Source organism: Plasmodium vinckei (assembly GCF_900681995.1).
Source record: "Plasmodium vinckei vinckei genome assembly, chromosome: PVVCY_12".
Taxonomy (NCBI): domain Eukaryota; phylum Apicomplexa; class Aconoidasida; order Haemosporida; family Plasmodiidae; genus Plasmodium; species Plasmodium vinckei.
In genome coordinates this window covers 678,528-692,458 of record NC_051304.1, presented here as the reverse complement: position 1 = coordinate 692,458, position 13,931 = coordinate 678,528, and the positions used below count along the sequence as shown (strand labels likewise).

General features: G+C 22.3%; 4 protein-coding genes across 4 annotated transcripts; 3 read left to right on the top strand and 1 right to left on the bottom strand.

Annotated features, from left to right (window-relative positions):
• Window positions 1–428: 428 nt before the first annotated feature.
• PVVCY_1201940 (conserved Plasmodium protein, unknown function) lies at window positions 429–1,271 on the bottom strand (the record flags this gene model as incomplete). The annotated part of the gene is made up of 1 exon (XM_008625205.2): window positions 429–1,271. One exon carries the CDS (start codon window positions 1,269–1,271, stop codon window positions 429–431), a length of 843 nt encoding a protein of 280 aa, XP_008623427.1.
• A 2,832-nt stretch (window positions 1,272–4,103) lies between these two features.
• PVVCY_1201930 (protein phosphatase inhibitor 2, putative) lies at window positions 4,104–5,091 on the top strand (the record flags this gene model as incomplete). Its single annotated transcript, XM_008625204.1, has 4 exons — window positions 4,104–4,220; window positions 4,502–4,564; window positions 4,753–4,889; window positions 4,992–5,091. 4 exons carry the CDS (start codon window positions 4,104–4,106, stop codon window positions 5,089–5,091), a joined length of 417 nt encoding a protein of 138 aa, XP_008623426.1.
• A 1,732-nt stretch (window positions 5,092–6,823) lies between these two features.
• Window positions 6,824–10,572, top strand: PVVCY_1201920 (CPW-WPC family protein; the record flags this gene model as incomplete). The annotated part of the gene is made up of 8 exons (XM_037634644.1): window positions 6,824–6,990; window positions 7,326–7,432; window positions 7,661–7,747; window positions 7,856–8,002; window positions 8,099–8,142; window positions 8,222–8,262; window positions 8,655–8,731; window positions 9,074–10,572. 8 exons carry the CDS (start codon window positions 6,824–6,826, stop codon window positions 10,570–10,572), a joined length of 2,169 nt encoding a protein of 722 aa, XP_037490713.1.
• Window positions 10,573–11,818: 1,246 nt separating this feature from the next.
• PVVCY_1201910 (T-complex protein 1 subunit epsilon, putative) lies at window positions 11,819–13,426 on the top strand (the record flags this gene model as incomplete). Its single annotated transcript, XM_008625201.1, has 1 exon — window positions 11,819–13,426. One exon carries the CDS (start codon window positions 11,819–11,821, stop codon window positions 13,424–13,426), a length of 1,608 nt encoding a protein of 535 aa, XP_008623423.1.
• Between the last annotated feature and the right edge of the window lie 505 nt (window positions 13,427–13,931).

The window sequence follows — 13,931 nt, the reverse complement described above, 5'->3', positions numbered from 1 at the left end:
AACTAACATTGCTAACTTAATAACGACGTATTCCTTTCTTATATTATTTTTATTAAAAAATGTACATAAACTCATTTTTAAAATATATGTGTTTTATCGAGTTAATTAAAAATAATTAGCCATAATAATAGTAAAAACATGTCTTTTGAAAACTTTTTTTCATATATCCACATATCTATATATGTAATTTCACTAAATTGTGAAATATTAGTTGTAGAAGGTATTAAACTTGTGTATTTTTTTTTGTCTGATAATTTTTTTTAATTTCAATCATAATAATTCTTAATTATGTATAGAGCACTAAAGTTTTACAAAAAAATGGAAATTCACAGTACGAAATTAATAATATATTTACTAAAAAAACAATATGAAATGTATTTATTTTTACATAAATGAATATTAAAAAAATATAAATGTATAAAACATATTTATTTAAAAGGATTAAGAAAGTTAACTCTTATTGCCCATATTTCTCCTGTTATATCATCCTTTACAACTTCGCATAAATAATTCGATACACAATCTGAGCCTGACATACAAACACTTCCAAGGGGCATATCAATATAATCGATTATAGCAATAGATGAAGATAAAGTTGTATTACAAATTTTATTATACCATGAATATAAATCATTCATGTTTTTATTAAAAAAATTGTCAAGTTCTTCCTTATTTTTAATATCATAAATTTCATATTTTTCAAGTAAAGCATTTGTGCAGTTTTTTATAGACTCTGTGCAAAACAAACCTACTTGACCACTTTCTACTGTTAAAATATTAGTAAAGTAATTTGAAAAATTAATCGGATTATCTTCTTCATTGGATTGGTTCTTATATGTATTATCATTATTAAGCCCTCCTATACAATTTATGTTTGATTCAAGTTTTTCCCAATTTAATTTATTAAGTTTTTCAACAGTTAAATATTCATGCATAAATTCAGTGTTATTAAAACAGGCAAATGATGTAATAATTTCATTGCCATAATTTTTATCTATTCCTAAATCATTCATATTTTGTTCCATTTGTTGTGAATTAGGTAAAAATATATTTTTTTCTTTAATTGCAAAAGAAGACCATAAACCTGGTTTGGCATTTTCAAAATAAACTCCATTTAAACTTTCTTTTGGTAATAATTCACTTTTATCATTTATTAAATAATTAAAATAATTTGTTATGGCATAGTTCATATATAATGGGTCTATAAGTAGCAACTCGTTCATTTGGGAAATGAAACATCCCGCATCAATTAAATCTGTATGTTCTGTCATTTTTTATGGTTTTATATATTTTCCCCGTTATTATATAAATAAAACTATATATCTATATTCTTATATGGCATATACTTGCACACGTATGTATGTATGTATATATAACTTGTTTCAGTTTAAGTTTATTCCTTTTTTATGCATATTCGCATATAAAATTAATATGATTGCTTGTTATCCTTTATGTAATTTTTTAAATAAATTTTCAACAATTTATATTTTTTTACCAAAATTCAAAAAAATGGTACTCTGAGATTAAGTAAAAATAAAAAGTCAATTGATGTTTTAGTGCCTATGATACATATAAGAGTACCAAATCAAATGATGAAAAAATTACGATATTATATATGTATAAAATATAAAATATATATGCCCATGCATTTATATGTATATACAAGTAAATTTATATAAGGCTTATGAAAAATGCTCTTTATGTAAACATAAAATAGGGAAATTTAATACCCAAATTATTAATTACAGGATTGCAAAAAATTATTTTTGTGAATTTTATTTCATAAAAAAAAATATATTACAAACTATCATTCAGTATATTTGGAATATTATAAGGTCGAATTATTATTTATATTTTTCTTTTTTTGGATTGTGCATTCGAAATAAATATTCACGTCGATATCTATACATATAAATGTATATACATATATTACTACTTTTTGTGTAAAAGAATATATGTTTTATATATTCTTTGTTGTAAATTTAGAATACAACATTAGGCTATAATATAACAACATCGACACTACTAATATATGGCATATAATAAATAGCACTTATTATATACAATTTTTTCTTATTTAATGTATGCGTAAAAAAATTCATATATTTCATTTTTTTTTTGAAATAATTTTTAAACAATTCCCGTATACATAAAACGATTTTACCTATATACAATTATTTAAACAGTTAAGATTAGTGAATAAAATGTTGGTTATAAAAATTATATACCTTTTTTAAGCATTTATATTGCTTTTAAGAAAGCATAAAAAGTAGTTTATATACTTATCCATACATTATGTCTGTTCAATTAGTTTCTTTTATGGAAAAATAAAAAAATGGCACATTATTTAGGTGGCATATCTATGTTCTACTCTTTTTAAAACCATATAATATTATCGATATTTTAAATGTATATATATTTAGACATGTATTATAAATAGTATCAATCTTATAAACAAATAAGTATAAATTAAATAACCAACTATAAATATCATTTATGAAATAAAGCTCTAATTAGTAACACACCAATTCTATATTCCCATTAATTTAGTATCTGCATTTTTAAATATAATAAAAATGTTATCATGTACTAGCAAACATTAAAAGGTTAGCATTTTTTAATACATATTTTTAAATCATATTAAAAAAGGAAACCAAATAATAATAGCAAATATATTTCCCCATAATAACTGTTGTATTATATATTTATAATGCGTGTGCGTTTCTCGATTATAATTTAGAAATGAAATAGAACAAAAACTAAAGAGTAAACAAAAAGGGAAGGCGTAAAAAGAATTAATGAAACGTATATTCTTACAACGGTACTAGTGTTTAAAAATGCTACTATAAATAAGAATGCATATCCATACATTTATGTAAGATTAAAGGCTTAAGAATTATATCAGTAATAAAAATGTTACTGTTATTTGTATTATGCATGTAACATAATGTTTTCACTTTTTTAATATATCCTACGTACTTAAAAATTATGAAAATATCTATTTTCCCATATTTATTGGCTTGCTTATCAATCCATCTTTAATTATTTTAATTCATGAGAAGTGAAAGTATATAGAAAAGAACAAAATAGAACTAAAAGGAAAATAAATAAAATAATGTTTTTTTAAAATAACAATTAAAATGTAGTAAATAAATTGAAGAACAATTTTTAATTTTACATAAAAAAAATATATATTATTTTTATTTCATAATTTTTTTTCATGAACGTATAAATACATGTTATATTTTTACGTCATTATGAAGAAATGCAAAGAAGTTATTATATTTAAAATGAACTTTTTTATATAAAGTTTTTTTTTTTTGATAATATGCCTTTCTATTTCGATATTTAATACAATATTAATACATTTAAAATCGTATATTCTTCTTTGGCTTATACGTTATAACATCATTGTTTTCCTATATTACCTTGGCATTGTATATCAATACTCATATTTTTTTATTTTTTATTATTTATTATTGTTTTATTATTACTATTATTTTTATTTATATTTTTTTTTGCTTAAAAATTTATCTTGGAATTTATCCAAATAAAAGAATAAATTTCTCAATATCACGTTAAAATGCATATGTAATATATATATATACATAATATATATATTATATACTATAGGAAAATATGAATAATAAGACAAAGGATGAAAAAAAAAAACAATAAAATTCCAGCGTAATACAAAAAAATATATAAAAAGAACTTTATTAGCGTGCACGTTTATATATACAATTGCATTTCCATATGTACAGATACTAAATTTTTATATAAATATTTTGAAATAGAATAATGTGCATATAATGATTTATTGTATATAATTATTTTTATGTACTTTTATAATATGAATATTTATAACTGAATATACGGAATAATACTGAATATGGTTGATTTTTTTAATGTGCATATTTATGGAAAAAAATATTTTACCACATAATACTTTATTGATATTCAGTTGACAAATTTGTTTATATATATTAACACTTGGAAAGCATAAAATATATATATCTATATAAATACTGTGTATACATACCTAATAAGTATATCGCATATATTTTTTTTTATACCATAATATTTTATTCTCGTTTATCGATATGCTTAGGAAAAAAACTATATCATGGGATGAAGTGACAATAAATGAACAAGACAAGGAAAGGGGCTCACGGATGAAAATTTTGGAGCCAAACACCCCGTTCAATTTTATTGTAATGGTATGTCATATATTTTTTCTACTTTACATATAGATATACACAAAAAATTCATTACATTGATATATTATTTGTGTTTATTAAAAAAAATTATAGTTATATTATGTTGGCAGAACAATGATGATGTTATTTTTATCTTCTACAATTACATTGTATAATCATATTATTATGAAGCATCTTAGCATTAAATCAATTGCATACATAGCTGTAAATTTATTCGTTTTTTGATTTCTCATGATTTTTAATTTTTCAACAAAAATTATCACCTTTATATCTTTATATAGGATAGCGCATCAGAAGATGAAACTTCGAAAATTGGAGAATCTAAAACAAATACCGAAGGACAAGTAAACATAAAAAAAATTATAGGGCATGTGCTTATTATATGTATTAGCCTTTATGGTGTACCACTTTTTATTATTTTCAAATATGCGTGATTCACAATTCCATGATAAATATATTGTGGTTATATATAGTACATTTAGACAAATATTAATTTTTTATTGATTAAATTTTTTTCATCGCACTTTGATAGGATAATATTGCGCATGATCTAATAAATAAACTAAACCAATTAGCAGAAAAACAAGACAGTAAAGGTGTATCAAATATAGACTTTAAGGAAAAAAGAAAAAAACATTATAACGAATATAAGATACTGCAAAAGTTGAGGTTAGACTACATGTTTTGTTTTCTTTAATAATTTTATATACATAAATATTATTTATTCGTGATTGTCAATTTGTTACTTATTTTCCTTTTTTGCTTTAACAGGAAATCGGGCACATTTGATGAAATTGGTGAAGAATATAAATTAGAAAATAATGACTTGAATGATGATAATAATAATAATGGTCAAGATACCGAAGAATAAAACAATAACTCTTTATAAGAAGATAAGCATTATATTAACATTATACATATCCATGTGTCATGGTTGGTATATTTTTTCTTTATTTGTATTTCATTTAGTGTATTTTCGCAAAAGGAGAATAACATTTGAGAATGTGTTATATGTAAAGTTTAAATAAATAATTTTTTAATTATAAAATTTATTATTTTTTCTACTTTCTTTACCAATTTATTAAATATAAAATGCACATATCATGTATTTTAAATGTATAAATATTTTTATACAATGAATATTTTTACCTTAAAAAACAATGTAACATTAATATGTGTCATTAATGTTATTCTTTAAAGTAACATTTTTTTTCCCCATATTTCAAAAATAATAAAGTTTATTATTTGTGTCATATACACCCAGTTTATGGTGTCGCACTTGTTAACGCCATCCTATGTGTAAGCCAAGTTAAAACACAATATTAAAAAAGAAAAAACCAAGTCTCATTCAGTTATTTAGTTAAATATATAAGTAATAAAATAACAGGAGTATAAATTTACTTCATTTTTCATTATATGCACATTTATTTACTGAACTGATATTACAATAGACATAAATTACAGTGAGTATATATGATAAAACATGCATGATGGGTAAAGGAAACAAAGAATATTTGTGTATACATGTCTACAGCCTATTATATACTTTGTTCTTTTTCAGGATATTTTTCAATAATTTTTTTTTACTTTATATGGCACAATTAAAATATATAAGTTTATTCTTACTTATTTTTTATCACTTGTAAAATATATTTATAATGCTAATTAAACAGAACAAACCATTTTTTTAAATATTTACATTTATATCATATTTTAAAGAGCTTTTTAAATATTATTCAAAGAATTATTTTTTTTGTCGTTTGCTCACTTTATATATATTTTTATGTACTTTCCCAACCCTCCCCATTATCAATATAAGGAAGCAGAAAAATTAAATAAAAAAAAATCGCATGCTCATTAAATATTTTAGGCATAATGCTTTAGCTTTGTAATTGGACCAAACTATTTAAAATATATATAAGGTATTTTCCTTCAAAGCTTGGAAAATATATATTTATATTTTTTAAAAAATGATAAAAAAAAAAAAAATAATGGTAAAAATAGCCATTTATTTTACATTAAAAATTATTATAACAAAACAAGCCGTATTTATCATAAAATAAATATATGCATATATGAAGCCTTAATTTGCAATATATAAATATTTGTGGAGGAGAATTTCTGTGAGTATAAGAGTTAATTATTTTTAGCAAGTACTTAAATATTTTACTTTTTTTATGCGATTATTAAATTTTTTATTTCATATATATTTCTCCAATTTTTAATACCTTATAAGTTATATATATTTATGTATATATCATATAATTTATAAGAAAAAGTATATATATATATATATATATATATATATATTTACTAGTCAAGTATATAAATATATATACTTAATGCCTAATATATTTATGGCATTCTTATTGAACTAGAAAATATAAATTATCTTAGATAAAACCATTTGTTTAGTCTATACATATAAAGACATTTATTACCTATTAGCTTTTTTCTTATAATTTTAATTCTTTTTTGTTTTACAACTGTTAAGTAATTTATTATGACTGCTTGTAAAAGAAATACAAAATAACATTTGTATATGATATATTGTTTCCATTTTCTGCTATTTTGTTTTTAAAAAATCAAAAAAAACGACAAAAATGTGTGATGCAGTGCTACTTTGTAGAGTTAGTGATGGACTGACTTTAGTGGAAACAAACAGTGAGACAAAAAATATGTCTCATAAATTCGAATTAAAAAAGTTATGCAAAAAATTAGAAACATTTCCTAAATTATCAACTATAGCATCAAATCAATTTAATTATCAGTAAGAAAAAAAAAGAAAAAATACATAAAAATAAATCGTTTAATTATATTATGGCGGCATTAAGACATACATTCGTATACAAAAAGCATTACTTCACAAGAATATGAACTTTTTATAATATGTTTAAGCATTAGCTAGCTATGTAAAACATATTACTATTTGATTTATTCAACATTATTTCCAAATTTTTATGTCGAGTTTTTATAAATACATTTTCTTCTACTAAATGGCATTTAAAAATTTATTATTAAAACATAAATTTTATATGATGAAAAAAATTACATCACAGTTGTATATCATACCATTTTATTATTATTAAAATTTTTCTTTTTTAGTTTTTTAATCGACAATGGAATAGCATATATAGCAATTTTTCCTTTATCCTACCCCAAAAAACTAGCCTTTTTATTTTTGAATGATATTTGTAAACAATTTAATGAAGGTTATAATATATTCATACACACATATATATATATACATTCATTTATTTTCTATATTCATATTTATAATATTTTTAGTGTTTTATTTGTGTTGCTTGATTTCTTGTTTCATTTTTTTATATAACAGTTTGTTTAGCATTTCTTATATATTATATTCTTATTAGGTGGTGGTCCTGTCACCTAAGCTTTTATTTCCTATTCAACCATATTATATATATTTTTTTTTATAGAATTGATGATACAATATGGAACACATTCAATAGATTATAGATCAATAATTGAAACTATTGAAAAACCATATTCTTTTATAAAATTCGGTATGCTAAGTGCTTATATATATTAAACCACAGGAATGGATGTGCATGCTAAAAAGTTGTTATTTATTTGATGTTATCTTTATTTTTTTATTTTTTTACCTAATTAAGATAGAAAAATTGCAAAAATAAAACAAGAATATAAAGATCCTCGATCTAATGTCGCAATAAAAAAATTAAATGAAAGTTTAAATGAAGTCAGTAGCATCATGAGAAGAAATATAGACGACATACTTTTGAGAGGGGAAAATTTAGAAGGTATATTAATTTTATATATCTATAAACATATAAATATAATTTCGAAAATAAACAGTTTTTATTCATTTTTTTCTTAAATAATTATTTATATTTTAGATGTTGGAAGGAAAGCCTTCAATTTAAAATACGAATCCGAAAAGGTATGCATACGTACATACATATATCGACACAGTATTTTTGGATAAAAGACAAATTACAATATATATTTTTTTTTTTCAGTTTAAAAAAGCCTCAAGGATTTTAAGCTTAAGATATACTATGTATCAATATGGAATTATGGTTTGTGTAATTTTTTTTTTTTTTTTTATTATAGTTTTTAAAAATTATTTTTAATTTTTCCAAAATTCTCATTTTTAATTCTTCATATGTTTTTGTAACAAACTTTTCCACCATAAATATGCTTATGCATATATATAATAATTTAAAAAATTAAAAATTTGATGACAAAAATTGAACAAGCAAATTTTCATTTATAAATAAATGGAAACAGAACGCTTTCAATAAATATTATCATATATATAAAATCATTTAATGATACAAAATTTATTATACATCTTTTTTAAAGGTTTTTATTTGTTATTCCCTTTTTTCTCGTCAAGCTATTTATGTGTAGTTACATGTCTATGTTGTCATTATTTCCTTTTGATAAAAGGTTAAGAAACAATTTTAAAAATGGTAATTCCTTATCCTGTAAACTAATGTTTCATAAGACAATATTTTTTTGGGGAGGTTATCGTATTATAATTCTCTAATTTATGTATATATTATATTTGTTCTTTTTTCCCGTGAACATTGTGATGATTTGGCTCAGCCTTATAATTATGAATACTAATAATATAAATTAATAGTTTATTAAAGTTGTCAACTAAAGAATATTTTTCTTGAATCATAATTTTTAATTGTTTGTAATTTGTATATTTATCAGTGCTTGTCTAGTCTTCTATTATTTCTTTTGATTATTCGTTTTTCTATTTTTTAAAATATATCTATATGTGTGTATGAATATATAAATGATGAAATATTCTTTTATACTACCTATTTGTTTTTGCTTTGTTTTTCTAAATTGTTCAGGAGATTTAACAATTGAAAATGAAAATAGAACAAAAGAAAAAAAAATAGCGAAATATAATTATGGGAATTTAAAAAAAAAAATTAATATAGAGGATAATGAAAAAAACAGCGCCTTTGCTGTGCCTGAAAGTAAAGATAAAGAAGAAAATAATATAATCGATGAAGAATATCCAAATAAAGAATATAAAAAATGTATAAATATGGTTGAAAAACAATTTAATGATAAAGAACTTGGTGAAAATCAAGCAATAAAAGACGATCTAAACAAATTGTGCTTAACGAAAAAAATGGAAGATGAAGAAAATAATAAAAAAAAAATATTACAAAAAAATGAAAAAGACACCGAAGAAATGAGTAAACATAGCAAGTTAACAGATATAGAGCAAAATATGAAAGAAATTATATCACAACTTGGCTTATCGAACAAAATTGAAATTTCGTATACAGTCTTAAATGAATTATTATCTGAATTAAAAACATGCTCAAGAAATTATAGAAAAAAATGTCCATTAAATTGGAAAATAAGTGAAAGTAATAATGAATATTGTTATGCACCTGATTCATACATTGGGCCATGTGAAAAATATATAAGTAATGATATTGATATAGGTGAAAAAAAACAGATAGAAAAAAAATGTTTACTATTTTGGGAATGCGAAAAAAATTGTATTCAAGATTTTGAAAATTCAATATGTCCATTAGATTGGATATTATCAGATGATGAATATTGTATATCACCAGATAACTATAAAGGAAGTTGTCTAAATAAAATAAAATTTATAGATATGCCAAATAAAGAAAAGTCGATATATTCAAATTTATGTGATATAAAATGGCCATGTAAAGAAAAATGCGAGCATGATTATTTTGATTTATGTCCAGACGGATGGATTGAAACAAATGATGGTTATTGTTTAGCGACAAATTATAATGGAACTTGTCAAAGAAAAATGAACTTTAAAAATTTAGATAAAGCAATGAAACAAATATATGAACAAAAATGCCAATTTAATTATCCATGTATTAATTCATGTGAAAAAAATTATGATGATTTATGTCCAAAATCATGGATAATTTTTAATGAAAATGAATGTGCACCATCGAAATATTACAATGGAAATTGTAAAGAAAATTATATATTTAAAAATAAAAATATAGAAGAAAAAAAAAATTTCGAAAAATTATGTAATGTATCTTATCCATGTTTAAAAAAATGCCAACGAGATTACTCATATAATTGCCCAATGGGATGGAAAGAAACTCTAAGCTTTTGTCTAGCTCCCACTTATTATAAATATGATTGTAATAAAATGATAAAAAAAAATATGAATGAAAACGAAAAAAAGGAAATTAGTAAAAATTGTAATGTCTTTTGGCCATGTTCAAACTATGAAATTATTTTAAAAAAGTTAATTTACAATAATATTTCAAATGATGATTATCTATCTATTGTTAATGGCCCTGTTGATAATACAACAGGAGCGATAATCGATGTGTAATGATATTTTTTTTATCATTTTTATTTGAACATTCCTTTACATATATATATGTACCTTATAATAAAATTTTGAATAGGTATGCAAAGTTAAAATAATTTCAAAACTTTGTATATTTTTTTCAACATATTTTATACCATTGCTGCTTAATTGAAAATGTTAACACTATTTGTAAATATGTAATTACTTCTACATATTTGTAATATTATTATATATACTAAAAGGACACATTTATTTGCACATTTTATAGGGACTTGCTTACCCGTGTAGATAGTACTTAAAAATGAGAAATACTGAAAAATATTTTTTATTAAGATTTATATATAGCTTATAGGTGTACAGAAGAAAGTATTAAATAAATGGTATAGCTATATATGCAAATAAACACATAATTTGACGTTTTCCTTATTGTATCTCCAAAATTTTCTTTTCCTTTAAAGTATATATAAAATTATAAACTCACATAATATACACAAAAAATTTATATAATATTTAATTTAAATTCATGCATGAAGTAAATATTTACATAAGCAATTTGGGTACAGCCAGCTATTTTTTTAATATTTTTCTATTATATTCACCTTGTATATTTTTTCAAATATAGAATATATAATTTTTTTTTAATAATATTATGCTATTTTATTTTATAAGATCATATTTCAAAATCGGATTTATTGTACATTTTTGTAAATGTGTATACAGAATAAATTTATATGTGAAGATACGTGAAAAAAAAGCGTCATATGTTGCTATAAAAATATTACATATATAATATATACATATTATAAAATAAATAACGATAAATATACATATTATTGTATTAAATTTTATAATTTTTTTTTCTACTAGTATTATTTTTTTTTTATGGAAATACCACAATTATGTTGAAAATCACTATCATTAATTAAGATTACTTAAAAAATAATAATACATACATACATAGCATTTAAGGGGCTTATTATATTAACGTTTCTATATAATTAAATTATTAGAAAAAAATTAAAAATATATAATAATTAAAATTAACACAAAATATATATGTATAGTTTCTTTGTTGTAAAGACTATTATAATTAAAAAATTAAAAAACTGAGAAAATATATACAAAATCGAGAGCGATTTTCAAAGTAAGCAAGGGTTTTATTATCACCCAACAATAGTGCCCTCCAATTTTTTGTAATAAATCACGTTAAATATACATTAGAATATCCAATTACATAAATATATTTATATAATAATTTGCAGTAAAAATGAATATAGCTATAGATGAATACGGTCAGCCATTTGTGATATTGAGGGAAGAAGAAAAAAAAAGAATTAAAGGTATCGAGGCACATAAAAGTAATATATTGGCAGCTAAAGTAGTTGCTGATATATTGAAAAGCTCGATAGGGCCACGAGGAATGGATAAAATAATTGTAAGTGAAGATAATAATGTTACAGTAACAAATGATGGTGCGACCATATTAGAAAAAATAGATGTTCAACATGAGTGTGCAAAATTATTAGTTGAATTATCAAAGAGTCAAGATAATGAAATTGGAGATGGAACAACAGGCGTTGTTATTATAGCAGGATTTTTATTAGAAGAAGCATATGCATTAATTGATAAAGGAATACATCCCCTTAGAATTGCTGATGGGTTTGAAAATGCTTGTAATATAGCTTTAAAAGCAATTGAAGATATTGCAATAACTGTAGATATTGAAAAAAATGATCATGAAATATTAAAAAAACTATCTAATACTTCATTAAGTTCAAAAATTGTATCAAGTAAAAAAGATTTACTTTCAAATATTGTTGTAGATGCTGTTTTATCAGTTGCTGATATGAAAAGAAAAGATGTAAGATTTGATTTAATAAAAATCGAAGGAAAACCTGGAGGCTTATTAGAAGAATCAACATTAATAAAAGGTATAGTTTTAAATAAAGAAATATCACACTCTCAAATGTGCAAAGAAGTAAAAAATGCAAAAATAGCTATTTTAACATGCCCATTTGAACCACCAAAACCTAAAATTAAACATAAATTAAATATAACAAATGCAGAAGCATATAGAGATTTACAAGCTATTGAAAAAAAATATTTTTATGATATGGTTGATGCATTAAAAAAAGCAGGGGCTAATTTTGTTATATGTCAATGGGGTTTTGATGATGAAGCAAACTATTTATTATTAAAAGAAAATATACCAGCCATAAGATGGGTAGGTGGTGTTGAAATGGAATTAATAGCTATTGCTACTGGTGGTAAAATAATACCAAGGTTCGAAGATATACATGAATCAAAATTAGGACGTGCTGATTTAATAAGAGAAATTAGTCACGGAACTGTAAATAATCCTATGGTATATATTGAAGGTTGCTCTAACACAAAAGCTATTACTATCCTTTTAAGAGGAGGTAATCAAATGATGATAGACGAATGTGAAAGAAGTGTGCATGATGCCTTATGTTCTGTTCGTAATTTAATAAGAGATAATAGAATATTACCAGGAGGAGGAGCAAGCGAAATTTATGCAGCTTTAGAAATCGAAAAGGTTGCTGATACATGTAAAGGAATTGAACAATATGCTATTAGAGCTTTTGGAAATGCTCTATTATCTATACCCATTAATTTATGCAATAATATGGGATTAAATAGTATTGATATTATTTCAGAAATTAAAACAAAAATAATTCAAGAAAAAAAAAAAAATCTAGGTATTGATAGTTTGAATTATAAAATTGGAGATATGATAGAAGAAGGAATATTTGAGACTTTTAATTCAAAATATAATCAAATCTCTTTGGCTACACAAGTAGTAAAGATGATATTAAAAATCGATGATGTAATTACACCTAATGAATTCAACTAATGTAACCTCTTTGTACATACGTATATATACCTATGGCATGTCGATTGAAATATCGAATTTATTTCATAATATAGAACCCCCACTTGTATCCAGACTATCATAGTTACGTTTTTTTCACCACACATTCATTTTTGTTATATTGTATATATGTATGTTTTATCACTACTTTCAATATAATTCATATGAATCATTTTGTATAAGGCTATATTTACAAATCGTGCTGTGGAAAAACTCTTAAAATTTTAGACTAAAAAATTTTAAGGTACCATAAGGAGCAAGGCTCTTATTAATTAAACGATTTTTCATTGCCACCGTGTCATTTATTTAGTATTATAATTTATTCATACATTATGTGTACCCACTTTATACTTATTATTATTTTGTTTTTTGCTTTTTTTTACAAAAAACAAAATTAGCTTAATCTAGCATTATCACCACATATAATATATGCAATATATGCCTATTTATATGAATTAAAACTCACGTATTTACATTTAAACGCTCA